The sequence below is a fragment of the Rhamphochromis sp. 'chilingali' genome (assembly GCF_963969265.1).
Source record: "Rhamphochromis sp. 'chilingali' genome assembly, chromosome: 5".
NCBI lineage: Eukaryota > Metazoa > Chordata > Actinopteri > Cichliformes > Cichlidae > Rhamphochromis > Rhamphochromis sp. 'chilingali'.
The window spans coordinates 2,449,892-2,476,349 of record NC_137932.1 but is presented as its reverse complement, the minus strand read 5'-3'; the positions used below and the strand labels follow the sequence as shown (position 1 = coordinate 2,476,349).

The 26,458-nt window shown below is 42.4% G+C and overlaps 1 protein-coding gene across 6 annotated transcripts in view; it reads right to left on the bottom strand.

The window, feature by feature from the left end:
• cep128 (centrosomal protein 128) overlaps positions 1 to 25,985 on the bottom strand; it is a 51,490-nt gene extending 25,505 nt beyond the window's left edge. For 3 of the 6 annotated variants that reach the window (XM_080883594.1, XM_080883590.1, XM_080883595.1), the window contains exons 1-16: positions 25,264 to 25,985; positions 24,450 to 24,536; positions 23,556 to 23,676; positions 23,285 to 23,403; positions 15,764 to 15,864; positions 14,795 to 14,867; positions 14,081 to 14,203; positions 11,428 to 11,514; positions 10,849 to 10,923; positions 10,538 to 10,685; positions 8,344 to 8,483; positions 7,025 to 7,096; positions 6,617 to 6,802; positions 2,977 to 3,165; positions 2,255 to 2,716; positions 437 to 601 (exon numbers count right to left, since the gene is read on the bottom strand). In XM_080883594.1, coding sequence (XP_080739720.1) covers positions 437 to 601; positions 2,255 to 2,716; positions 2,977 to 3,165; positions 6,617 to 6,802; positions 7,025 to 7,096; positions 8,344 to 8,483; positions 10,538 to 10,685; positions 10,849 to 10,923; positions 11,428 to 11,514; positions 14,081 to 14,203; positions 14,795 to 14,867; positions 15,764 to 15,864; positions 23,285 to 23,403; positions 23,556 to 23,676; positions 24,450 to 24,536; positions 25,264 to 25,437 — 2,322 coding nt within the window. In that variant the 5' untranslated portion in view covers positions 25,438 to 25,985. The remainder of the gene's footprint in view (positions 1 to 436; positions 602 to 2,254; positions 2,717 to 2,976; positions 3,166 to 6,616; positions 6,803 to 7,024; positions 7,097 to 8,343; positions 8,484 to 10,537; positions 10,686 to 10,848; positions 10,924 to 11,427; positions 11,515 to 14,080; positions 14,204 to 14,794; positions 14,868 to 15,763; positions 15,865 to 23,284; positions 23,404 to 23,555; positions 23,677 to 24,449; positions 24,537 to 25,263) is intronic. The other 3 variants (XM_080883592.1, XM_080883591.1, XM_080883593.1) reach the window with 3 other exon arrangements.
• Between the last annotated feature and the right edge of the window lie 473 nt (positions 25,986 to 26,458).

Below are 26,458 nucleotides of genomic sequence, written 5' to 3'. Positions count from 1 at the left end.
AAAGGTTATAAAAAGTCACCAATTCTTGGGGAAAAGTGCTGATGATGATGATCTCTGCTGAGAGTGAGAGCGCCGACATGTAGAAAATAATCCCATTTCTAAACAGTTAATGCAATAATTTTGTTAAACCCTGTGAACCAAAGGTGAAAGGCTGCACCTGAGTCATATTTGATTTAAAATCCACTGTGGTGGTGTACAGAGGTTAAATCCTGTCAGTGTCCAGAAACATATGGACCTAACTGCAACAGCAACCAGTTTCTGTCACGCAGTCGCTGACTGCTTGCTCATAGCCAAATGTCTTGTGTTTCTATCAAGCAACAAATATCATATATTCCTAAAACGTAACATCTGCACAGACACACACATATATTAACAACTGGCCCGTAATATTAACCGAAGAATTTGGAAAAAGCACGCCCAAAGAAGCCAGGCTTACTTTGTCTTCCACTTCCTGTTTGAGTAGCTGGTATTTTCTGTGGAGAAGTGCATGCGCCTCCTCTTTTGTGCTCAGCTGTGCTGCCAGCTTATCACATTCATCCTTCATCCTGTCCAACTTGATGCGCAGCGCCCCACACAGCTCTTTGTCTGACGCTGCATCTGCCTAGAAGAGAGTGGATGTTTTTAATGCCATGATACACAGGTAATATTTCGAGATCATAAACACGGGCGGTTTATCCGGGGTAAAAAATTATCAACACTAAACAGGTGGCAGTTCTGGGAATACCATGAGTAAACAGAACAGATACAAGTTCTCATGTCACTGATTTGAACCCAGATTTAATTTATGCGCCAAATTTATCAGTGGATCCAAACATCTTAAGTCAGTTCTTGCAAGTAAAAGCTGATTTCACAATACAACGTGACATTATGTGCTGCAAAGCCAGAGAACATCAAGTAACAGGTCAAGAGAACGAATAACGAGTCCTGCTCAAGCTCGCAAAGGCAAGCCTCAGATTTTAGCTTTCTATATATAATAATAACGTAATAACTACACAGGATACAGTAAAGTGGAATGAATGACAATTATTCAGGACCGGGAGTGACACAAACAGAGGAAAAAATGGAAAAACATTAAAAGCAAATAAATTCTAAGTGGAGGGAAGCAGAAGGAGAGCGATTAAGACAGAGCGAGGCAGGGGAGAGGGAGAGGAGGAGAAATCATGAGTAAGAGGACAAGGACATGGAAATGTGAATATTTTAAGCCATTTCTGACAGTTGACTGTGTCATAACTGTAATACAGGCTTCTGGCTATGATACGTGAATATTGGGTGGGCTTCTGAGGGACATCTGCCGCCCCTGTAGGCTCATATTTAAAAACATTCCAGCAAACGCCCTTGTCCTTACCGCACTTGGAAATGGCACCATTACAATGAGCTATGTCAGATATTAATGCCATTCAGCGCAGCTAATGGGCTAAACTCAGCCATATCAGGGAGGACCATGCCCCTTAAGAAACAATGTACCCGGGAGGGCTCATCTTTGGAGATACTGAAGGTGGGAGGGGGGTGTGGGTGCAGTGGGACCGAGTCAAGTGAAGTTCCTATCTCCAACAGTGCCTTGATGAGACTTTAGGGGGTCTGATATCTGGGTTTTTAAATATTCACGCTTGGAGCTGTAGAATGGCCCCACAGATCCACAGGGCACCACACACCATTAAAAGCTCAGCTATCCTCGATTCACCAGTACTCAGAGGACAGGGTCACGACCAATGAAGAAAATTACGCTAAATGAGAATTTAGTCTGTGTCTCACTGGGTCGGAAATATACCAGATGTTTAGCTGCTCGGGTACGTTACCCTGCACTGAATTTGTAGAAATGCCAATTAAAGTTTGGCGCCCTGTGATCCATGCCTGGGTAGGGACACCTTGAACATCTGAAAAGGTTTGACAAAATAAAAGCATTTGATGCAGTTTTTAGAGTTTAGCTTTGATGAGGAATATTTAAAAAGAGAGAATTCTTGGATTTGGAGAATAAATAGCTACAGCGAGCAGCTTAGCCCAGAACAAAGACTAAAAAGAGCAAGAATAGTTTTGTTCAAAGTTAATAATGTATTTCTTGTATTTTGCTTAATCCTCAAAAAAAGCCTGAAGATTATGTGTCAGATTATTTCTGGGCTGTTAACAGTTACCACACAGCTAACTGACACTCGTGTAAATAATGCCTCTGGATTTTTTCACTCTTGCTGATACCGGTGATTATACTAAGCTATCCATTTCCACATTAGCTGTACAACATCTTAATGATCACAGCTACCTTCAGCTCTCTCATTTGTGCCTGTGTTTCGTCTCGCTCCTGACAGCAGACCTGTAGCATGTCCTGCACTTCACGAGCCTTCTTTGCATTGCTGTCCTCCATTGTGGCCTTCAAGCCGTCTAGCTCCTTCTGATGCACCTCTCTCTCGAGCTGCAGCTGCTTGCTGAGCACAGTCCGTTCTTCCTGTAGCGCTGTCAGCTTGGCCTGAAGCTCTGATGTGCTCTTTTGGAGCTCCTTCCTGCAGTTCTCCTCTTCAGACAACCGCTGGGCGAGCTGGGCGTGGGCTGCAGTCATCTGCTTCAGGGCAGCCTGGAGCTCAGCATGTGCGTCCTGGTCCCTCTGAAAACGGCGAGCTTGGGTGTCAGCTTGTTCTTGCAGCCTCTGGTTCTCTTCTTTCAGTCTTGCTCGGACGGCGGCCTGACGCCGAGTCTCATCCTCGAGGGTGGCTGAGGCCTCCCTCACCTGGGGTTGGGAGTCCTGTTAGGATCTTATCACAGCTCTTTAATGACTCTAATGCAACATCTTATATGGATTTTTGGATTTTACATGAAAAATAAAAAACAAATAAGCAATTAAAAAGGAATTACTCAGATTACTCGATTGAGATTTTTCAATAAAATCCCTGCAGTGCTAGACATTTGAAAACACTGCTGCATATTTTAAAATCCTAGTAATTAAAATAACGAAGAAGGAGAAATCTATCTGGGTGTTGGACCCCACACCTCCCGGATTTCCTGCTGCAGTGACAACTGGCGCTGGTGTGTCTCCGACAGCTCCACGTCCTTGCGGTGGAGCTCCTCTTCACGTTGGGCCAAGCGGCCTAGGATTTCAGCGAGCTCCCTGCGGACTGCTTCAGTCTGCTGGCTCAGCGCCTTCAGTTGGGCTTGAGAGTTTTCCTTTTCCCTGGCTGCCTGGAGGGAGAGAGAGAGCGGGAGCAATAAAGAGAACGAGCCGGGTAGAGGAAGAGAAAAAAAAGATGAATGAAGAATGACAAATGAAGAAGAGGAGGGAGATGGTGTACAAAGAAGAGCTCTGACAATGATGATGAGTGCATGAGAAAGAGTGACAGAGAGACGGAGCGGGGGGAAACATATGCAGTACCAGCTCCTGCACTGATAGGAAAATGCTTGCACTCAGCTTCTCGATAAGGGACAATGGTCAGGTCTGCTCAAGGCAGATTGCTTCTAATACTCCGGCTTTGACTGGAATTTGCAGAGACTTTGCAGCAGCTCAGAGCCTAATCATTTAATTGAGCACTTGATTCTCTCCCCTAATTCATTAAGAGGGCAAAAATGATTTTCTAATTAATTCGCATCACGTCGAGTGTGCCAGGTGGGAGTCGGTCTGACTGTCTGTCTGTGAGGCACAAGGTGCTGACTGCCAGTTTGGAGGTGACTCCTTCAGTCCGAATGGGATGGGAATCGATGGGGGGTGACGTCTAAGCTAATAACAATAGACGGGCGTTAATTATTTAACGAAACACGACCACTTTAACATACCAAGCAACGGTAATCTATTTGTGGTCATGGCGGGTGAATTCAAAATGCATTATTCAAAAGTTTAAATTGGACGATGACACAAAGTCGTCCTCTATGACACGAAGACAAAATGAAGGATGAATGAACACGAACAAAGAGAGGAGTCAGGGATGCAGTGATTCTGATGTTTATGCTTTTCCTGATTTCTTTGTCTTATAAATATTGTTACAATGGAGGATGCTCATATTAATATCACCAGACTTTCAAATGATGTACTTGTAATCCCTGAGAGGTCAAATTTCTGGTGTCAGACTGCGATTAACATCCTTTCACATTCAGTTTTTTCTACTCCTCCTTCTCCTTGATGTCACTAAGCACTGTATCAAGGCCCAGTAAAAGGTAAATAAGGAGTATTTTGGCAAAGCTACTTTAGTGAGCCCAAAAATAAAAGGTTTATATAAATTCACTTCATTCAATGAAGTGGCTCAGCCAATCACATGGCAGAAACTCGGGGCATTTTGGCACGTAAACATGGTCATCACAGCCGAGTCAGGGAATAGGGGAGAAAGGTGATTTAAGGGACTTTGAAACGTGGCAAAGCTGTGGTCTGAGAGTTTGAGTAACTGCTGATCTGCTGGGATTTTTCTTGCACAACCATCTCAAGGGTTTATAGAGAATGGCCCAAAAAAGAGAAAATATCCAGCGAGAGGCGGTTCTCTGGGCAAAAATGCTTGTTGATGCCAGAAGTCAGAGGAGAATGACCAGCATCAACTCCACTTTAAACTCCACAGCCTGCCTCAGTGGTGTTGCTGAATGTGTCCGTGCCTTTAGGACCACAGTGTACCGATCCTCTCACAAAGATGCCACGAAGTTCAAATAATCTCTGGGTTCTGGAACATGACAGTGAGTTCACTGTACTCAAATGGCCTCCACAGCTGCCACATGTGAATCCAGTTGAGCACCTTTGAGATGTGGTGGAACGGAAAATTCACGTAATAAATGCAGCTGAAAAGAAGCTGCAGGAACTGTGTGATGCATTAAAATCTGTGAGGAATGTTTCCAGCACCCTGCTATATCGTGTAGCCATGAAGCATTAAGCTGAGTCTGAAGACAAACAAAGGATCCAGGTGAGGTATACCCAATGAACTGTCTGGTGGTTACACGTTTTCTTGTCTACAAGCAGCATCTATCACAATCAAGCCTCTTATGAGGATTTACAATTGCAATTTGGGACAGGAAGCTGATAACATCACACCATTAGCATGTTCTTGATTACATTTGCTCACCTTACACTTTACAAACACTTACATATTCAGGCTCCTCAGGTGCTCAATGACCTCTGGGGTCTGGGCTTTGTAACACATGGATCATACAGTGGGAATTGTGTCATTATGCAAATCATTAACTGGACAAATATTTCCTGTTTGTGCTGGATTTTGGCTCACAGGGCTTCATACTCCTGTTGTAATGTTCTGTCTATATTCTGAGTTCAGATTGTGCTTTTTGTTGACTCCTGTATATTTGGTTTAAAAGTCCATCTACATACAAGAATTATCTCAGATTAATTAATTAATTGCAATACAAACTTCCCAAAATATGTTACAACAAACATTTAAACAAAATAAACACATTTTACAACACAGCTAGAAACACAAAGTTGCTAACAAACATGAAACATCAGGAAAACAGGACAGGCTGTAACTACTAGTTTTGTGGTGTCCATAACGTCCACATTAGTTGCCAGTATTATGTATGTAACTGTAGCCTTCCATCATCCAACCACGTATCCTGACCTCACTGAGCAGCACAGCTACAGTTTTGTTTCTCCCTGCTGCCCGAGGCGTCACTACTGAAGCTGATAACTGCATTTTAGTACAGACATTATTGATCACTTCACTTTTCACAACACACCAACAAAGTCACAGAAGTTGTGCGTGAGCCAGACTCTGCTGCTAAGACAAAGCAACAAAGAGGCTTGGTTCTAGCTAACAGTGGTGCCAGCTGTAACACAGCCTGTACCTGCAGCAGCAGCAGCAGCAGCAGCAGAGGGCGGAGGTGGAGCATTTAAGACACAACTGCCACTAATGCTGAATTTATGCTGCAGTTTCCCACCAGATCCAGCTAGATTTCCCACAGTGAACCTTTGGTGGTTCACCTGAGAGCTCTCACTTTGATCAATTATAAACCGAAAGCACTACCAGAGCCGCAGGGCAAAGTGGTTTTAGCAGTCCTGGTTTAACTTGCGCTAATACACATTAAAAGCTAACCGGTGGCACGATCTTGTACACAGTACAATGTATTCTGTACGTACAACGCTTTTTTCACGTTTCATTGCAAAGATGAAAGCCTCTCACGTGGTTTTAGAGTTAAAAGAACACATTAATATGAACCTAGGCTGGACATTCACACATGATTCATGAAAAATGTTGTTTTGCAGAAGCAATCAAGTGATTCAGCACTCTGCAGCCGTAAGGTTATTCGACCCACAGTGGGTGGATTAAAGAAAACAGCCAAAATCAATGCAGTGGATGCTGAGATATTTAGATTTTCTGGCCCTTAATACGGGTCAAGCTCTTAACGCTGACATTTCCCATAATGTCACTCATTAGCACCTTTCATTAGACCCCGGCTGAGTCCAAATCAGGAGAGCGAAGCGCTGCTTGAGATAAGGAAACCAATTTTGATGTGTAAAATTGGCAGAGTGCCCATTTTGAAAAGAGCAAAGATGTAGTTTTACAGACAGGGCAGATCAGTTCACTGGAATCAATGACGTTTTAAGATTCTTGCTTTTTATTTCAGCGCTGAAAGTCAACATTAACAGGATCAGCTGCTTCTGTGAGCTGTGTCCAAAAAAACTGCTATGAAAGCATCTGCTTCAACCAACCTGTGAGGCCTTGTCAGTATGAAGTTGAGCCCGAGCCCTCGCCTCCTCCAGCTCCTTCTGCAGTCTCCTGCACTTTGCCCTCCACTGGCGCACAGCCTCTTGGGCTCTGGTCTTCAATTCATCTCTGCTCCTTGTGCTCTCGAGGAGTAATGCCTCCGTCTCTCTCCTCTCTGCTTGCCCTCGGCTCTGAAAGGAAGACTGAATTTATGAATAAAATGTATATTCATCCTTTAGAATATAAAATCGTGTGCAACCATTCCCATACAAGAAGAATCTCAAGCATCTTATTACCACAGGATTAGTTTATTCACATCTTAATATTAAAATCTGATAAAGTTGTGGCTTAGAATAAAGAGGTAAACATCATGTGAGTGTACTTCAGTATAAAAGGTTGATTATTTAAGCGACCTGTATGTCCCTCAGCTGTTCCAGCATTCGCTGCTGCTGTTGTTCTCGCACCGCCAGGTCTGACGATAATTCCTTGTATATATAGAAAAGAAAGGTCAAGGTGTGTGTCTCTGTGGAGCAGAGAATTGCATTTTAGATTATTTCAGTGAGTGACTATTGCTAGTGTGAGGGGGGGTTGGGGAAGCAGGAAAAAGGGAGAGTGGAATAATGGGTTTATGCTGGGTAGGAAAAAAGAAAAAGGAGGAGAGAAGCAAAGAAAAAAAGGGGTGATATATTTAGAGTAAAGATAAAGAATAAAGGGTTGGCATGACAGAGCTAAGAAAGAGACAAAAGACAAAGACAGAGAGAGGTCAGAGGCGGCTGAGGGTGTTTACACGCTACGTACAATTGGATTATCTACATCGCTGGTCTGAAAAGTAATCTAAAAGAAGAATTGCTCTGGATTAACGTAATATCCACAAGAAAATCACAATCTCTTTGAAGTTGCAAGTTTGAAGTGGAAAGCAAGGGTAAATAAGGTAACCCTGTTGCCGTTTAGGCGTTTATACTGAATAAGGCTGTCAGTTAGGAGTAATTAGTCATACACTGATTAGTCATAGACCTATTAGACCTTATATAAATTCAGCCACTGAAAAATTGAATCTTCCATCCCATTCTCCTCATTATACTTCATTTTTCTCATTTACCACTAAAAATGAAACACTTCCAACGTCTATTTCGATTTAGACATAAAAACGGCACGAGACGCCCCAGGTGATACATGCAAACACCCGCATATTCTCTCAGCACCTACTCTGCAATAGGGGAAGTGTGGGTGTTTAAACACATTTTCAGTAAAAGAAACATCAGAGATTAGAGAAATGTGCCAATGCTTGAAGTGCAGCTATTTCTACTAACAATTTATTGATACCAACTGCAGCCTCGAACGCCCCAACTTTGCAAGGAATTGCAATACTCTTTTTTTCCCTCCTTCTTCTTCTTACATCTTGTTTCAGTGATGGGAGTGACACATTGCACCAGTTTGAGAAGGATAAATGACTGCCTGTTGACTCCTGATCTATTCCAAATGTCGCTTCATCTGACGATATAAAAGGGATCAAGGGGTATGGAGCAGGCAGGGGATGCGACCGTGGAGGAGAAGCAACAGACCCACATACATAACCTCAGCACGGGGTGGAGACAGCAGCATGGGCAGAATCAAAAGCATGCTTGTGATGTGTTCGTTTGAACTCCAGCTGAGACTTCTTTAGTCTTTGGAGTAAGACGACCCGAGAAATGCATCGTCTTTCTTTTTTGAACCACCTGTGACTCGCACACACCTTCAACTGTAAGCTGAGCTGGACCCTCTCCCTCTCTTTACAGTCCAGAGCCCTCTTCAGTTCTTCGACTTCACCACGGACCGAGGCTTTGCACAGCTGAACACGCAGTTCTGCCACTTCCTTTTCCAGGTCTGAGCGATCTATTGACACATGCACACCACTATCAGCAGACGTACATCCAGAGTGCTGTTACTGCACGGTGGAAACAAAATATAAAAAAAGTGGAACAAAAATGACAATCAACAGGTAAGCTACAGCATCGGGTTTTTGGGTTTATTTTTTAAGGGAAATGTAATAAGATTCACTCTCAGTTTATTTTCAGAATTCTTTTGCAAACTGTCCTTCAGCAACAGCTGGTCCCCCCAGGTGCCACACGGCGTGGTCCCACTGCTCCTAGAGCTCACAATGGGTATAATGCCGTGGATGATATTCTCTACATGGGCCACTAAAGTTAAAGACTTGGTCACTTTGGTCACCGACCAAACATCTGGCGAACAGAATACAAAAGTAGTGAAAAGTTCTGCGACTCATGAAGGATTCTCCACAACTTAAGTACTGATTTGTAGAAGCACGCTATGAGGATTTAATGAAGTTATTATGAACTAAGAAATAATCTTTCACTCAACCTAATACTAAACAGCACAAACCCTTACATAACCTAACCTTCTAGAAAACGTGAGACACTTAAAGAATCTCTCATTTTGGAGCTTTCACTGCCTTTAAAGACACTTTGATGTCCTAAAATCAATGTTGCAAAAAAAACAGACGCACAGAGTTGGATTTTCAATATTTTTCTCAAATATACACTCAATTTTTTCTCCTTTCATGGTAATAAATCTTTGATATTCTGTGTAGTTCAAACCAATTCTCAGTCCTCTCACCAACATTTAAGTTTTCCTTTCACCATCTTGTTTCTTGCTGGCACTGAAGCCTTTTTACTTTGCTCTGCATTAACCAATCAAACCTTCAAGACAGAAACACAAAAACACGACACGAGGATAACGGGGGATGTAAGATAAGCTTCTAACTTTATTTTTATTCTTGAACTCAACTAGAGTAGTTTTACACTTTGCATGATTTACTGTTAAATATAAAAAATACTGTTCTTAATCTTTTATTGGGCTGCCTCTGTGTCCATCCTCTCTATGAAACACAGTTTTAAGCCCCAGTCAAACACGCCTACAGACTGGTCTGCAACCACCTCGCAACCTCTGGTCATGAGAGAAAAATGTGTATTCCTGCTTGCAAATTGTTCCTGGAGGTTGGTGGCAGCTTGTGTGAGTGGTGCTACAGCACCACTCACGCAGCTCTAGAGACGGGTCAGTGACTCCCTGGTAACCACCAGTTGCTAGGGAGAAGTGCATATTTCCTGCACAGTTGGCAAGAGGTTGCACGAGATTGCAAAAAATGTCATGTTAGAATGGTTGCACCAAAAACGTCCTGGAGACTTGTCTGCAAACACTCAGAAACTTCTTTCAAAGGAGTGGAACTGAAAAGTGCAATGCAAATTGTGAAAGCAATCACAAAAACGTGCAGCGCCCTCTTTGCACAACAACTGATTTCCCCTGGCAACAGCCTGCAACCCCTTTCCAGACATTCAGGGAGTACACAGTTGTTGATAGTGATAGGACCCTGCTCCTGTGGTCACTGACCGCCCTCTAGGCCTGTGTGACTGAGGCTTTAGCTCCTCTTTCTTCTGATTCGCAGCCCCCCCTAAAAACAACAGCAGAGCCATCATGAGTAAAAAAAGCCTAGTTAAGTATAGATCGACTGGAAGCCCAAGATTTTGGCTGGTAGAGATGAGCTACACACAATGATGTTATTATTTGAAAATGTTTAAAACGAGCATCCACGTGACAGATAAATCATCCCACGATTTAAAATTTTCAGTATATCTTGTGAACACATTGTGAATGAATGTAAGTCCACACTCAAGTTTTCACAGTGAGCAGGCTGCATTTTTTGTTTTGCTCTGTTGTCTTGCGTCACCTTCTCTGCGTTTCATTTCTGCTGCTCGCTTGTAACTGTGCTGTTTTGCTGTGTTTTACTGAACACCCCTCTGTACATTTAAAACCTGAAAGTTGTCATCCTAAAAAACAAAATCTTAGCATCCATTTCCACTGGCACAGCAATCTTTAAAACCATCCATTTAACTTGCATCCATACACTCTCTTCTCCCCTGACAACCGAATACCTGGCCCTTGCAGCCCACCTCTTCCACCATCCTTGTCAGCATAGCTGCCATGTGGCTGAGCACTGGGCCGAGAAGTCTCCAGCCGTGCCCTCTCATGCCCCGTCTTCTCCTCCCTTGTCCTTTGCAGCTCGCAGCGCATGTCCTCCACCTGGGGATCATCAGCCGTGTAAGAAAACGCAGAAAAAAGACATCCGACTGTCTGACAGCAGGCAGAACAACACTGAAGATTTCCAAAAAGTCTCTTCTCATCTTACTGTTTTGTCTCATGAGCTTTACTGGTTTACATACAATCAGGCAGAGGACAAACAAACCTGTTGAACGAGGGACTCTCTGCTATCTTCTGACTGTTCCAGCAGTCTTCTGGCTCTCTCTAGTTCCTGCCCCATCTGAGGACAGCGAAGCAAAAACAATTTACATGAACAGGTGTTTCAGAATTTGAACAGTATCAGGGTTTAATCCAGAAACTTACAGCAGAACGAAACAAAAATCATCAAAACAAATTCAATGTTTTAAACTTAACTTTCCTTGCCTGGAAAATAATAGACATATCTGTTCAACAAAAATTCCCAAATAAGAAGAAAATGAACAATCTGTCAAATAAGTACAAATCATAGCCTTCACATTTTGAGCCACAATTAAGTTTTCTATATCAGTAAATAAAAAGTAAACATTATAATTTGTATTACTGCAATTATGAAAACTGTAACATTAAATAGAAAGTTTCAATGTCATTTTCAGCTACAATGCAATAATAAAGTCTCTGCATGCCTTATTTAAAACGATCGTTGAAGCAGTACGGCAAAAACTGAAACCAAGATTCTCGAAGGCGTTTAGATCATCCCAAATTTTCTCTAATGCAAAAACGCTCCTTTAACACTCAGTTTCTTTACCTTGGATTTCTCCCTGTCTGCTTTGAGCAGCCTGGCTGCCATCTTCTCCGCTCTTTCACTGGCTCCAATTTGGCATCTCCCTAAAGTCTAAAACACACAAACAAAATTCCATGCAGGAAACACCGTGTATTATTGTGAGACACTATAAAGATGACACATGAGAAGTGCTATTGCATCACAGTATCCCCTGCCCTCCCCCCATCATCATCGCCTTTTTCTTGGAACGAGATACTGGCACCATGGTGGATTTGTACAAGAGCTTAGATCCCACTCCATCCCACTCACTCTAAGCGGGCTGTGGTGATGAATTACCGGCTGCTAGCAATAACATCTACCCAAGTGACTCATCATCTATTTGATTCACATCACAGCAGGCCCATCGGTGGGGAATAAATGTGCCCTCTGCTCTCCCTCCTCTCCTGCTCTTTAGTAGTGAAAGAGATTATTTTCCTCTTCATTTCCTCATGCTTGTTTATTTACCCTTAATTTTTGGGCAAATGCATTATTTCCCATCGCCCTGGGCCCCGCTGGTGTCCCATTAGGGCACGACAGAGGAGAGGGATGCAAATGAATTGGTAGCTACCATCACTACACAGCGTGTTGAAAAACTCTTGCTCACACAGGTTATCAGTCTGGATACACAGCGCCCCTCTGTGGTTCACCGGTAAAATACAACAGACGTGACAGATTGGGAGAAGATACAGATGAACCAAGAAATATCATTAAGCGGCATTATGCTGATGATCTATAATGTGGAGGGTTTGTGTGGTTAAATGTAAAGTAGCAATAGAAATGAGTAATAACACAAGATAATGCGCATCAAGCTACATCACTAAAGTGCACCTAATGACAGCGCTTTCACAGCCACTTGTGCTTTTAGACAAATCACGTCTTGACAACGATCGTGATTGGCATTAAATATAAGAAAGCAGCAATTTCTTGCTTAGCAACCATCTGCACTATAACAACGCAATTACTTAGTGTGTTTTATAGTCTCATAAAGCAGAACGAGCTTTAAGAACCTTATAGAATCTGTTATTGAAGGTACAGTAAGCATGAAAGCCACTAGAAACCTCGATGTTTCCCTGCTCTGTAACTGTATTTGTGAGGGAGAATAACCATCCTTGTATCTAAACCTGTAGAAGCTCACTAATCCCACCAAGTATGCTTATTTTGACTTCCCACAAATTCTGAACAGACAACCTGTTTTTGTTTCTACGGTCCACTATACTTTCACTGTAATATCTCTGTACCACAGATGGCAGCGTTATTATGTTGGGAAAATCCCAGTGTAACAAAAGACTGCCTGAAAGCCCCGCGCTGTTTTGTGGAAGGTGCTACTGACATGCTTTCATCAGCCAAATTTCTGCATATGTGACAAAGAAGGACTAAAGAGAGATTTGAACGTGTAACCTTTCCAACTGATCTCAAAGACTATTTTGGTTAAAGGTGAAACTGCTGATGAGCCCGTCTGTACATAATAAATCTGATTGTCCAGTAAACCTCAAAACATCTATTATATTTTCATTGAGTGTTCACTCTTCTGATGAATTTGAGCTTGTTTTCTTTATGCTGCGCAGCAAAACAAACTCTTCTTTATTTGCGCCTAAAATGCCATCCAAACTTTTCTAAAGCAGTTTCCCATTCACAGACTTTACCTGGGTAAGCTGCTGAGGTGTATTATTGGTAATCCAAACACATTTGGCACACACTCCTTTCAGCACTTTTGTATCAGTCTTAAATGGCCTGTATTTATATAGCGCTTTACTAGTCCCTAAGGACCCCAAAGCGCTTCACATATCCAGTCATCCACCCATTCACGCACACATTCACACACTGGTGATGGCAGCTACATTGTAGCCACAGCTGCCCTGGGGCGCACTGACAGAGGTCTTAGACAGTCTTAGACAAAAACACCAGCGATTTAACACCGGACAATCCCCTCGCTCTTATTTGGTAAAGAAAGTAGGTCCTTTGCTCCGACCCTTTCCATCTCTTGTTCGCCTGCTGGCTGGCTCGGGGCCAGGTTGTGCTTGTTGCTGTCCTCCATATTAATGCAAATGCTTCCCCAAAACATGGAGCAGAATGATCGCTGTCGTTATCCCTTCTAAACTGCAATGATTGATGAAAAGCTGGACTGAGAAGCAGCTCATTGTGTTTATTATTATTCATTTATTTTCCACAAGTGTTTGTCCAATTAGATATCTGCCAGAGAAACGTATTATTTTGGTAATAATTCCATTCTGAAAGTGTGTGCGCCTCATTTCATGACACACATCTGTGGGAAACACGGACCAACACATTCTTATGCAACGGCAGAAGGAACACGAATAAATATATAATCACATTTGCACGAGGCTTGTATTACTACAGGAACTCTGTGTTGCTGTATAATCTATTGTAGAATTTGCATTTTTAAAATCTTGGATGAATTATAGATATATTTGTGATTAAGATCAACTTTGCTGATCACCAGGTAACACGGATGCCAGTCATAACTTTAATATTCACTTGGCGCTTTTAAGTGTTGTCTCTAATAAATGAATGTGGTCATTAGTTATAGTTAAATCGTTCCACTGAATTCATGTGCCTCCATCTTGCCCCTAGCGATAAGAGCCAGGTGTGGGAGGTGAGTGGCGAGGAGGAGTGTCACCTCCTGCGGCTCGTCAGACGCGGCCGCCCGCTGCTCCGGCCTCCTCTCTCCGCCCGTGCTCCTCTGTTCGCCGTGCATCTCTCTCTCCAGCTCCTGCAGACGCCGCTCCACACGAGACGACACCTACAGACGGCGAGAGAGAGAATGAGCGCTCCTCGGGTCACGCGAACATTCGCGCCGGCGCAGGAATGGCATCAGCGTGCGATAGATGAGAAAACAGGAAATTAAAAGTGCGGATGATAAAAATATCTTTCATAACTGACTGAGTGTATTACATTCGCGTTGCAGCGCCTCCCTGCCTAATCAGGAAGCATCATATCCACCTGTAAAAAGCTTTATCTTGTCACGCCCACAGACAGGATGAGATAAAAAATATTAAACATATTGGGCGTCATGTGGGGCTGTGTATTTGTCACAGTACTGATGGTGCAGTAACAAGCTGTGTGCCTGGAAATTAAAGGGAAATATTTGCTAAAGTTGGAGCACTATGAGCCTACTTTAAAAAAAGAAGAGGAAGCCATTTGTCTTTTGCCATTTTCTATTCCAGAAACTCCAGCTATTTGCATATTCCATGCTTTATACAGCAGCTTTCATCCATCAAAATTTGTGATGCGATGGCCTTAAATTCTGGATGCCTCCGCTTTTCTTTACACATTCACAGAGCCAGAAAGCACACTTGAAGTACTGGCAATGAAATACACAGCCACAACTCACTGAGTCCTGTCTCAGGGAAGCTGTCATGTGCTCTGTGAGGCTTTCCATCGCCCGCCTGGTGTCAATATCAGCCCTACAAAAGAAGGGAAAAAACAAAAACAGACAAATCAAGCTGGCTGAAAATATTTACACTGCAAAACACTGGAAATACTATTCCAGGACCCATAAATGCATTATTTGACAGCACTAAAAAATAATTATGCAGCTTCGGATGCTGAAATACGACGCTGGATCAATTTGCTCTGGTCAGCGGCGCTGGGTAGGAGTGATTTTTAATAACTTCAAAATGTCAAATTCTAATCCGTTTTGACTGCGCGGCGCCGTCTCTTTAAGTTCCCTGTGACACTTTTATCACCTTTTTATTAAGGAGACTTCACAGAGATGGAAACCGTGCTTCTGTTTGCAAACCCCAAGCAAAAAACTTTTTTTATGTTCGGTGCATATGAAAAGTAAAAGATCAATATTCCAACACTGTCTTCCCAGAGCCGAGAACTTAAACTGATGACTCTGTGGGCAGAAGTGAAGAAGAAGAGACTATAAAAGCCTGCTTGCATTCATTGTGGCTTACCAAAACAGTGCGACATACATAGTAATGCTCTTGGAAACGTATCGCTCTTCAATTTAATAAACTGTAAGAGAGCCGTCTGCTGTTACTAAGCCACATTTGTTTTTCAAAAAACAACCTATTGTAATGAGCGTTTTTTTCAGAGGTCAATGCAGTCAGACTGAATACAAATGAGAATAATCGTATTTAGTGTGTCTGAACGACTCTGCAGCTTTTCTAATTTGGCAAAGAGAAACTAGCACCAGTGCTGCTCTGGCTAACGGTTTAATTATGCTACTTGACAACAACAAACCATTATTGGAGATTTGGCCATAAAATGACTTTTGCAGTAACATAAAAACAATAGCTGTCAAATTCAATTGTGAATGTGTTGTGTGAGAAGGTATGAGCTTTTATGTTCAGACTTCAGATACCGGTTCCTCCGGAGGATTTCTCTATCCAGGTCATCAGACAGTCTCTGCTGGTCACAACGCAGATCCCTCATGGACTGGTGCAGGGTATGAATCTGTGTGAGACAGCCACAAACCCACGCTGAATACAAAACGCGAGACACGAGCAGGGCACGGCTGAGCGGCGCTCCACATCGCTGCATCGTGAAAACACACTACAGATATCTGAAAGGGAAAAACTAACACAAATGAAAACCCATGTGAATAAAATGATGTTGATGGAAAATGCTGCAGTGAGCGCACTCTCGCTGACAGGGGCTAGAAACACAGCATATTTCTCCCATACTGGCGACTCTTCATTGGCTGCCAGTGAATTTAAAATCCTTCTCTACACATACAAGATCTTAATAATCAGGCCCCATCTTATATTAAGTACCTCATATCACCATGTTAGAAGAGGTCATGTGGAACCAGTTTGGATTCGGGACACAGACACCGTCTCTACTTTTAAGATTAGGCTTAAAACTTTCCTTTCTGATGAAGCATGTACAGTTGTTAGTGCGGGATCAGGTGACCCTGAGCCCTCCTAGACTGCTGGGTGTTTCCCATGATGCACTCAGTATTTCTTTGTCACTCATGTCTCTGCATTTCATCATTAGTCATTATTAATCTCTGGCTCTGCCCAGTACTGTTTCCTTTATCCCGTTTTCCCCTCAACCCCCAGAAGGTTGCGGCAGATGGCCGCCCCTCCCTGCTCGTCCAGTCCCACCAGAGATTTCTTCCTGTTAACAGGGAGTTTTTCCTTCCCACTGCCAAGTGTTTGCTCATAGGGGACTGTGCTATAGTTCGGGTTTTCTCTCTATTATTCTACAATCCTTACCTTACAATATAAAGTGCCTTGAGCTAACTGTTGTTGTTATTTGGTGCTATAAAAAGACTTAAATTCAACTGAACTGACACATTAGGCCAAAGGTGGCGTAATAAATGTCTTATTTACAGGTGATTGCTGCTGTCCAGTGAAAACATGCAACCACACAGATGCCATATTGGTTCAGAGAGCTGTGCCTCCTGACAATGAAAGTTTCAGGAGGCATTTTGGTTTGTTACAAATACTAGAACTATATTTATTATACAGGATGCAGAGGTAAGTTTACACCATAATCCTCATCTTATATGAACAGTAGCTCAGGTGATAGACCAGTAAGGTGAGCGGTTCAATCTGCTCCAGTCTGCATGCCTTGGGCAAGATATTAACCCCAAATCTCTCTCCGATGCATCCATCAGAGTGTAACTGTGTGTGAGTGTTAGATAGAAGCACTAGAAAAAAGTGTTTTTTAAGGCAAATTGTGTAAAGCACTTTAAGTGGTCAGCTAGACTAGAAAAGCGTATATAAGAACCAGTCCATTTACCATTAGTAATCATAAACAGTTCAATGATATAATGTTTAAAAAGAGTAATCCAATCCTCCGGCTCCTTTTTGTGTTGTTGGGCCATCAAACTAATGTGATTACTCCCATCACTTAAATAAATTTACAGTCTGATTCTGTGAAACTCTGACTTGGAATAAGAGCTGTAGATGAGTTATTTACTCTCTTATCTTCAGTTCTGCTGTTGATAATCGCCTCTTAACTTTCTCAGTTGGGACTCAACAAACAGGACAGTCTGTCTGAACTCTGCCTCAACCTCCATGTCCCATCAGTGTCATTACAGGGCTCGCAAAATCGCTAGCCCGACGTCCCGGGGCTAGTGATATTTCCAGTCGGGCTACCAAAATCTATCTCAGCCCTGCCCGTCGGGCTATCATAGGAAGTAAAAATATATGACAATGCCTTTGCTTTCTTTCGCAAATGTAGCTGAGTAATTAGCTGAGTCCTCATCAAAGAACAGTGCTCTTTAATGAATGCAGCACATAACTTTACATCGTAGAGGTAACAGGGAGACATATCGAGTTATCAGATAGCCGTCTTAACTATATTCTAACTCTACAATTTCCCGACTGCACTTTCCTCTTATTTCACGACACCACCCTCTAGTGGTGCAATATGGTATAGTCAGACAGGACACAACATCACTCACTAGCTTACTCTTCAAACGTGGCACGTGAAATCTCCCGCAGCAAGCTTAAACGTGCTAGAGGTTGACTGCGCAGAGAATTTAAAAAAAAAAAAAAATCTCTGGCATGTGTAAAGACAGATGGATTTACGCAGGTATTTTAGTTCTGCTGAGCCAAAAAAGACAGGTCAGGATGAAGAAGGGACAGGCAAAGAAAGGCCTACCACAAAGCGGAAAAGTTATGATAAATCAGACTATAAGGCAAAAAGAAAGCGCAGTTTTTTGGATTCATGGACAAAAGAATTTCTGTGGCTGGAATATGACAAGGTAAATAACATGATGTTCTGCCGGGTGTGTCGTGAGTTTCCCTCTATTGCTGAGTCGACAAGCGCCTTTGTTACTGGGACCAGTAATTTTAGGAAAGACCCCATCAGAACTCATGAGAAATCTCTGCATCACAAGAAATGCATTGGTGCTCAGTCTGCAGCATCTGTCCCAGAACAAACACCAATTGCAAAAACCATACTAAAAATAAACAAAGCACAACAAGAAGTCCTGAAAAAGCTGTTTAGAACTGCGTACTATGTTGCAAAGAGTGAACTACCACTGGCAAAATTTAGCAGTCTTTGCAAACTTCAGAAAGCAAATGGCCTAGATCTTGGTTCCACTTACCTCAATGACCATGCTTGCAGAGAGTTTATTGGAGCAATAGCACAAACTTCAAGAGACCAGATTGAAAAGGAAATTCAAGAAAGCAGGTTCTTATCCATTCTTGCAGATGGCAGCACAGACACTGGTATAATAGAACAGGAGTTGGTTCATGTCAGGTATGTGAGGGATAATGGTGACATAGCCACATACATGATCAAATGTCAGCCAGTCAAGAGTGCAAATGCTGCAGGTATTTTAGAGGCTATTGATGAAGCAGTGAACACCATGGGTATCAGAGAGGACACATGGAAAAAGAAAGTAGTGTGTGCAAATTTTGATGGTGCTGCAGTGATGATGGGTGAGAAAACAGGAGTAGCTGGGAGACTGAAACAGAGGATACCCCACATCATAACAATCCACTGTGTGGCACACAAACTAGAGCTAGTCGTGCTGGATAGCGTGAAAGGCTGTGAGTACCTGGTGAAATTTGAAGATACACTGAAAACCATCTTTAAGATGTACTACTATTCCCCAAAGAAGCGAAGAGAGCTGACAGAAATAAGTGAACTGCTAAATGAGAGGCTGGCACATTTCAGTGGGCTGAAGAGCACGCGGTGGCTTCCAAGCCGGCTGAGATGTCTAAAGGCTGTGGAAAAAAATTACACTCCCACTGTTGTTCATATGGAGAACATGGCAGAAGGAAGTGATGTCAAAGCCGAGGATGCAGCCAAGGCTAAGGGGGTGGTGCAGGAGATGAAGACTGAGAAATTTGTTCGCTTCCTGCATTTCATGTTGGACTACAGTACCATCTTGAGGTTGGGAAGAGTTCCACAGCTCTGGAAAACCTCCTGTTGTACCAGTGCCAAAGACTTCACGCCCCAAGGACCTCAACAGCTACAGGCCGGTGGCTCTGACATCCCACCTGATGAAGACCCTGGAGCGGTTGGTCCTGGCTCAGCTTCGGCGCCTAATAAGCTCATCACTGGACCCACTTCAGTTTGCCTACCAGCCTGGCATTGGAGCGGATGATGCCGTCATTCACCTCCTACATCGTTCCCTCGCTCACCTGGAGACCGCTGGAAGCACTGTGAGAATCATGTTCTTTGATTTCTCCAGTGCCTTCAACACCATTCTTCCCTCGGTTTTAAAGGACAAGCTGGTGAACTCTGGAGTGGACCATCACCTCACTACCTGGATCCTGGACTACCTCACCGACCGACCACAGTATGTGAGGACTCAGGGCTGTGTGTCGGACAGGGTCGTCTGCAGTACGGGGGCCCCACAGGGAACGGTTCTGGCTCCGTTCCTCTTCACCATCTACACTGCAGACTTCTCCCACAATTCCACCCAGTGCTTCCTGCAGAAGTTCTCTGATGACTCTGCAATAGTCGGCCTCATCACTGATGGGGACGACAAGGAGTACAGAGGACTGACTCAAGACTTTGTGGACTGGTGCCAGCTGAACTACCTCCAGATCAACGCCAGTAAAACCAAGGAACTGGTGGTAGACTTCCGCAGGCACAAGCATTCTCCACTGCAACCACTGAACATCCAAGGTATGGACATTGAGGCTGTGGACAGCTACAGGTACCTTGGTGTTCATCTGAACAATAGACTGGACTGGACTCATAACTCAGACGCCCTCTACAGGAAAGGGCAGAGCAGGCTGTACCTGCTGCGGAGACTCAGGTCGTTTGGAGTGGAGGGCCCACTCCTGAAGACCTTCTATGACTCTGTGGTGGCTTCTGCTATCTTTTATGGTGTGGTCTGCTGGGGCGGCAGCATCTCTGCTGGGGACAAGAAGAGACTGAACAGGGTGATCCGAAGGGCCAGCTCTGTTCTAGGATGCCCTCTGGACCCAGTGGAGGTGGTGAGTGACAGGAGAACGGCGGCTAAGCTGTCATCCCTGATGGACAACGTCTCCCACCCCATGCAGCAGACTGTGACAGCACTGAGCAGCTCCTTCAGTGGGAGACTGCGGCACCCACGGTGTGGGATGGAGAGATTTCGCAGGTCTTTCCTCCCCACTGCTGTCAGACTCCACAACAAAGACTTTAACTGATCAAGCACACACATCCATACATGTGCAATAATACTAAGTGCAATAATCCTTTCTGTCATCGTTGTATTTTTACTCAGTTGTATATAGTATTTGTATTTGTATTCTATTTTTATCTTATTGTATATTTATTTTATTTTATTCTACTGTATATAGTATTTTATTTTATTCTATTCTGTACAGTTGTGTACTGTATTTATTCTTATTGTATTCTAATTTTTGCCTCATAACTTTTGCACTGTCCACTTCCTGCTGTGACAAAACAAATTTCCCACGTGTGGGACTAATAAAGGTTATCTTATCTTATCTTATCCAAGTGCTCTACTGATTTTCAGCATGATAACCTAAACATCACACGAACAAATCAGTTAGTTGAGAGCACAACATCACGCTTACTCAGCCTAAAAACAAAACCAGGAGAATATCAGAAAACCTTGGACACAAAGTTCACAGCGAACCAGGATGGTAGCATTTGCTACTGTGGAACTCAGCTAACAAAAAGTCAGCGACCTGCTAGAAGAGGTGAGGGAACAGACAAAGACACCTTTGGTGCAGAGATCCAGAAGATTATTGACAACACAGTCAAGTACATGGACAACAGATTTAAAAATCTCCATGAAAAGCCTCTCTCTTGTTTCAAGGTTTTTGACCCTTCCACTCTTCCCTACCCCAGAGAAGAACTAGCAAATTATGGGGATGAAGAGGTGGATTATCTTGTCACACATTTTGCCTGTTTGCTAGATGCAGAAGAGAAAGAGAAAATTCCACAAGAATGGATGGATCTAAAAGTGTGGCTTGCAGAACGCCGGGGTCGCAAAGTAGATTGCTTGTACAGAGATCTCCTCTCTGAGAATCCAGAACATCTCTCTCATATCTTGTTGCTGGTGAAATTAATGCTGACACTTAGTCCATCGACAGCCATCTGTGAGAGAGGATTTTCTTGCATGAACCGAGTGAAGACAACACATCGTACCTCTCTACACCCTGAAACACTGAATGACTGCATGCAACTCTCCATTAATGGGGAAACAGTTGAATCTTTTTGCCCTGACAAGTCGATTCGTTTCTGGATGTTTTCTGGAAAAGGTTCAAGACACCTGGATCATAAAACCCCGACAAGAACAAAGAGCAGTGAAATGGAGGGCAATGCACAGGAAGAGAAAGCTGATGAAGGAGATGCTATGCCCTCAACGTCGAGTGGCATTTTCTCATCCGAGACTTCAGTGGAAATTTCAGATTCAGGATCTGACACAGACTAATTCATGTTCTACACAGTTCTAACAAGTTCACAGAAAATTCTGTTTAATTAGAACCAGATATTTGAGTTGATTGTAATGTTTACACAGTTGTTGTAATTTGTGTTTTAACAATTTTTTTTGATTGATGTTTTGTTTCCTTTACAATATTATACAATAAAAATAATCTTTTTTTATTCGGGCTACTCAAATTTATTTCGGGCTACCAAAAACTAAAGAGTGTCTGCCCGAAGGGCTACCAGGGATTTTAAAATTTTGCGAGCCCTGCATTAAAGAGATTTAACACACATACAGATTAATTAAGGACTAGTTAAGACGATAACACATAAAAGTGACATAGCCGACTGACAAATAATAACCAGCTTTCTCCTACACTATGAAAAATATTCATGAGATTCAAATGTTCATCTATTTTTCTAATTTTTGTTAGCCTCATTTAGTGTCAGACTAATCCCCTGAAATACTGGATTTAGGTTACTGGATTATCATAACTATCCATCTCTCTATCCATCCTCTTAACCGCTTATCAAGTTCAGCAGATAACCTATTGTTATGTATCAAATGAAAGAGGTTTATTCAAATAGGAGATGATAAATCAGCATATCACCTGATGCTTTCTTTCATTCAAAAAATTAAATAGCAGCAAAAAAGTCTGTCAGGAAAACGTCAGTAGCCACAGTCAGAATCCCTGACCAAGACGGCAGCAGCAGAGACACATCCACAGAACCCGATACTGCACTTATGGGTTGTAATTGAACAGCCAATTTTGCTTAGGAGGTTTCTAATTAAGTTAAATGACCAAGAAGTATTGTTTTGGCAGTCACAGTAAGAGCTGCACAAATTCTACAAAAACTGAATAAAAGTGCTTCAAAGCTTCCTTTACCTCCATCAGCAGAGGATACATTACACCATTCTTTAGGAAAGTAGGAGGTCATTCCCATAATCTATAGCGACTGAAAATGATCAACAAATCTGACAAGATAGCACAGCTCATGTATTAAACATGACATCCATGTCCACAACCTGATCCTATGTTTTTAATTTTTATCACACAGCAACAACCACAGTTTAACTCTTACACGACTACAATAAAATTGGCTTCTTGTTGAGCTTTTGCATTGTTAGAAGAACGCAGATTTATAAAAACTTTCTAATTTCAGATTATGAGCTGTATTAACTGATCAAAGTGCCTTTAAGTTCCACTGTTGTTCAGCTGGTAAGAACATGCTGAGGTGGAGTAAGTTGTGCATTTTCTAATCTATGTTGTGGATGTTGTACTTTTCAATACAGCAGACATCCGCTGTGACACTGTAAAGGAGTCTAGTGTACACTATCCTCCTCTTTACTTATCAAGTCTCCTTCACACCTTTCCTTGACCCCATGACATTTTCCACTGTGGCCAGTGAAAAGTAACTTTTTTGGACTATACAACATACTCTATGTGGATCTACCCAATATGCCCTCTAGTGGCAATATGCTGAACGTGAATGAAGCACTAGCTGGTCTGTTGTTCCTTACACCGTCTCCTTCCAGGCTTGTTTCCTTGAAGCGAACATTGGCAGATTGAGACCTCCTCCTCCTTCCTGGAGGGCTCGTGTAATCCTTAAGTGGAGAAGTGGGGTAGAAACGCTGGCCTTCTGAAATCACAAGCATACATTTTATCAGAGGTTTGCTTTGCAAACTAACAAACAATATAAACATATAGCAGGAAGTAGAACACTTTCATACTCTGAAAAAGACTTACTAAACAAAACTCGATCACTGGTTCTACTGGTCATTTTTTTCATACCTGATCCTGAGGAAGCTTCCAGGTCGCTGGTATGCAGGGTGGAGGCTGAGGAGCTCCGAACCCCGTTGGATCGCCTCTGTGTCTGCAGCTGGCTGATTGACTCCTCTAGGTTCTCCCTAAGCTGATGCATGAAAAAGTATAAATGACTTAGAAGGAGGCAGAGAGACGTTTTTGTTGTTGTTTTTAAGCATAAATGGGAGTGTCGTATTTGGGGCCCTTTCTTAACATACTTAGAGAGAATGGATTTGACCTCACTGTCAGCATCTGATGATCCATCTCTAACCAGCCATCTCTGACTGCTTAGTGTTGCTACCAAAGGCCCCATGCAGCTGTGTATGATAAATGGGTTCAACTGGCAAACTGACCCCTAAGAAGTCACTCCCCATTTTTCTATTTTTCTGGGGGCTTTTCCTTCTTTTCCATACAGTTTGTCCTTGTTGATTGCCTTATGTATACTGATGTATAATGCTGTCAGCAGAAACTGATCTAATAAACATATAGTTGGCAAAAAATTGGGAGTGTCATTCACTTAAAAAAACCTGAATAAAAAGGCATAAATTAGTGGGTGAAACTGCTAGAATTAAGATGTGCTTTATTTATCACAAACTTTGGGAAATTCTTGTATTATAGTAGCCTTAACATAAAACATACAGCAAAACAGCTTAAATAAAAGACAACAAAACAAACTAAATAAGGAAAAAAAGGACATCGATCATCAAATTCTAAATAAATAATTTTAAAAAATGAAACTAACTTCAAGTGTAAACTCAAGAAAAAAAACCTAAATGGCTCTATAACGTAAAATAGCTAAATAAAGCAGAATAAAACAGCCTTAACATATGTAGTACAGCAATAAAATAAAATAGAAGACATCTAAGAGAACAGGCATCTCACCAGTGCCATGGCTTCAGCCTGGTCGTCTGTGTGCTCCCTGTACTGACCCAGCATCTTGTCTACTTTGGTCAAGTTCCTGCTGGTGTCCTGCCATTAAGACACTTCCAGTTAAAGACTGCTGAAATGTGTTAAGGATTCAAAACAGGCTATGGATACAGAGCTATCCATCCATCCATTCATTTTATTATATATACAGGTGCTTTCATTAGCCGGAAACCACAGGTGGAAAAAAGCACATGAAAGACAAAAGGATGTCTCTGACACCAGTGGTTATTTTTTCATTCCCAAACTATGAATGTTAATTATGAATTTATACCAACACTAAATCTTTTGTGGCAAGTTTGACTGGTATCCATTTATTACTCATGTAAATAGGGAATACATGCCATTTAAGCAGGTTAATTCTCCAAAGAAGAGACACAAAAACAGGAGCACTCTGAATCAGACAAACACAAGGAAGAGCATCACTGCATTATGCTGCCTTCTCACACGGCAATTGATTTTTCTTTTCTTTTACATAATAACAATTGAACCATAAACTGATGGAAAACCCTACATTTAAAAAGTGTATAAACATCATTTAAATGCAGTAACTAAAGAGTCTGATACTGAAAATTTGCCGAAAAAAGGCCAACAGACCATTGTTCAGTGTGTTCCCAGCCCATGATGAGATGAAACTTATACCTAAGTGATTTGTTATCTCCCAACACCTGACTTGGTCGTATGGTTGGGGACAAACACAGGTGAATGCTTGCAGGTGGACCCTGAACAGATCCACATAGCATGTCTTTTGACGCAAACCTGCGCAAAGTACCTGTAAGGTGTTTGCAAGAGTGCTGATTTTCTCGGAGATGTCTACGGTTCGCCCGTCGATTTCTCTCCCGTTGCCTCTCGCCCTGTCCCGGCCAGGTCTGCGGTGGGCTTCGCGCCGCCGTGACCGGTGATCCGGGGTCCTGTCGTATGAGTCAGAGTCGCTGGATATATCCATACTTTGAGACGAGGAGCGGACACCGTAAACGGCTGACTTCGCAAAGTATGGCGCAGCACTACTTTCATCAGCGGAAAACGCTGTTAAGTGCACCGTTAATCAGATTAAGAACGAAAATGGGATGCCTATGAACTTTTTTCTTTTCTTTTTTACAATTGATAACTCTGTCACAACACATGGGAGCCGTGTCACCATTGTTTTGACCACACATAAGGAAACAGATATCTGTCAAGGAAACCACGAGAACCAAGGGTATCCTGGCATTGTTGTGGGCGATGCTCCTCCTGGCTAGCAACAAGTGGAAACTCCTGTAAACGTTAGCCAGCTAGCTAACTAAACGTTAGCCAATGAATTTAACCTTGCGATAAGACTACAAAACAAAAACTACAAAGCAGAATCACATGGAATACAAGCGACCGTTAGATGCTAATTAAAGAGAAGAGGTTGAATTCACGCTATGCGGAAGACAGCCATCAGAAGAACAACCCTCAGCTTCTCCGCGCTGTGGCAAGTTGAACTAGCCGCGTCTGAGCAGCAAAACAAACGGACCAGAGCAACTCTGAGGAACGCTGGGAAGTGTAGGCTGCCCATCATGGAGCAGTGTGGGAATTGATTATTTGAGAACTACATTGTCCAAAGGTGTGTTTTTTGCGCCAGTACTGCCGCCCTCGAGGATAGAAAAGGGGAAAAAAGAAAATTTTGTCCATGTGCATACTGAAAACCACAAGGTGGTATTAAAAAAAGAATTGTGTTAAAAACGTATACATTATACTTTAAGTTGTATTAAAATAATAATAGTAATAATAATAATAATAATAAATAGCATTATTATTATTATTATTATTATTATTATTATTATTATTATTATGTGCTTATAACATAATTACAACGAACAAAAAAGTTGTGTAAAAATGTAGTTTATCTATTAGCAAAACTTTTAAAATTCCTGCAAATCCTAGTCAAGAAGGGGGTGGACTACATTCTGCACAACACCAGACTGTCTCAATAATTTCACCCTCCC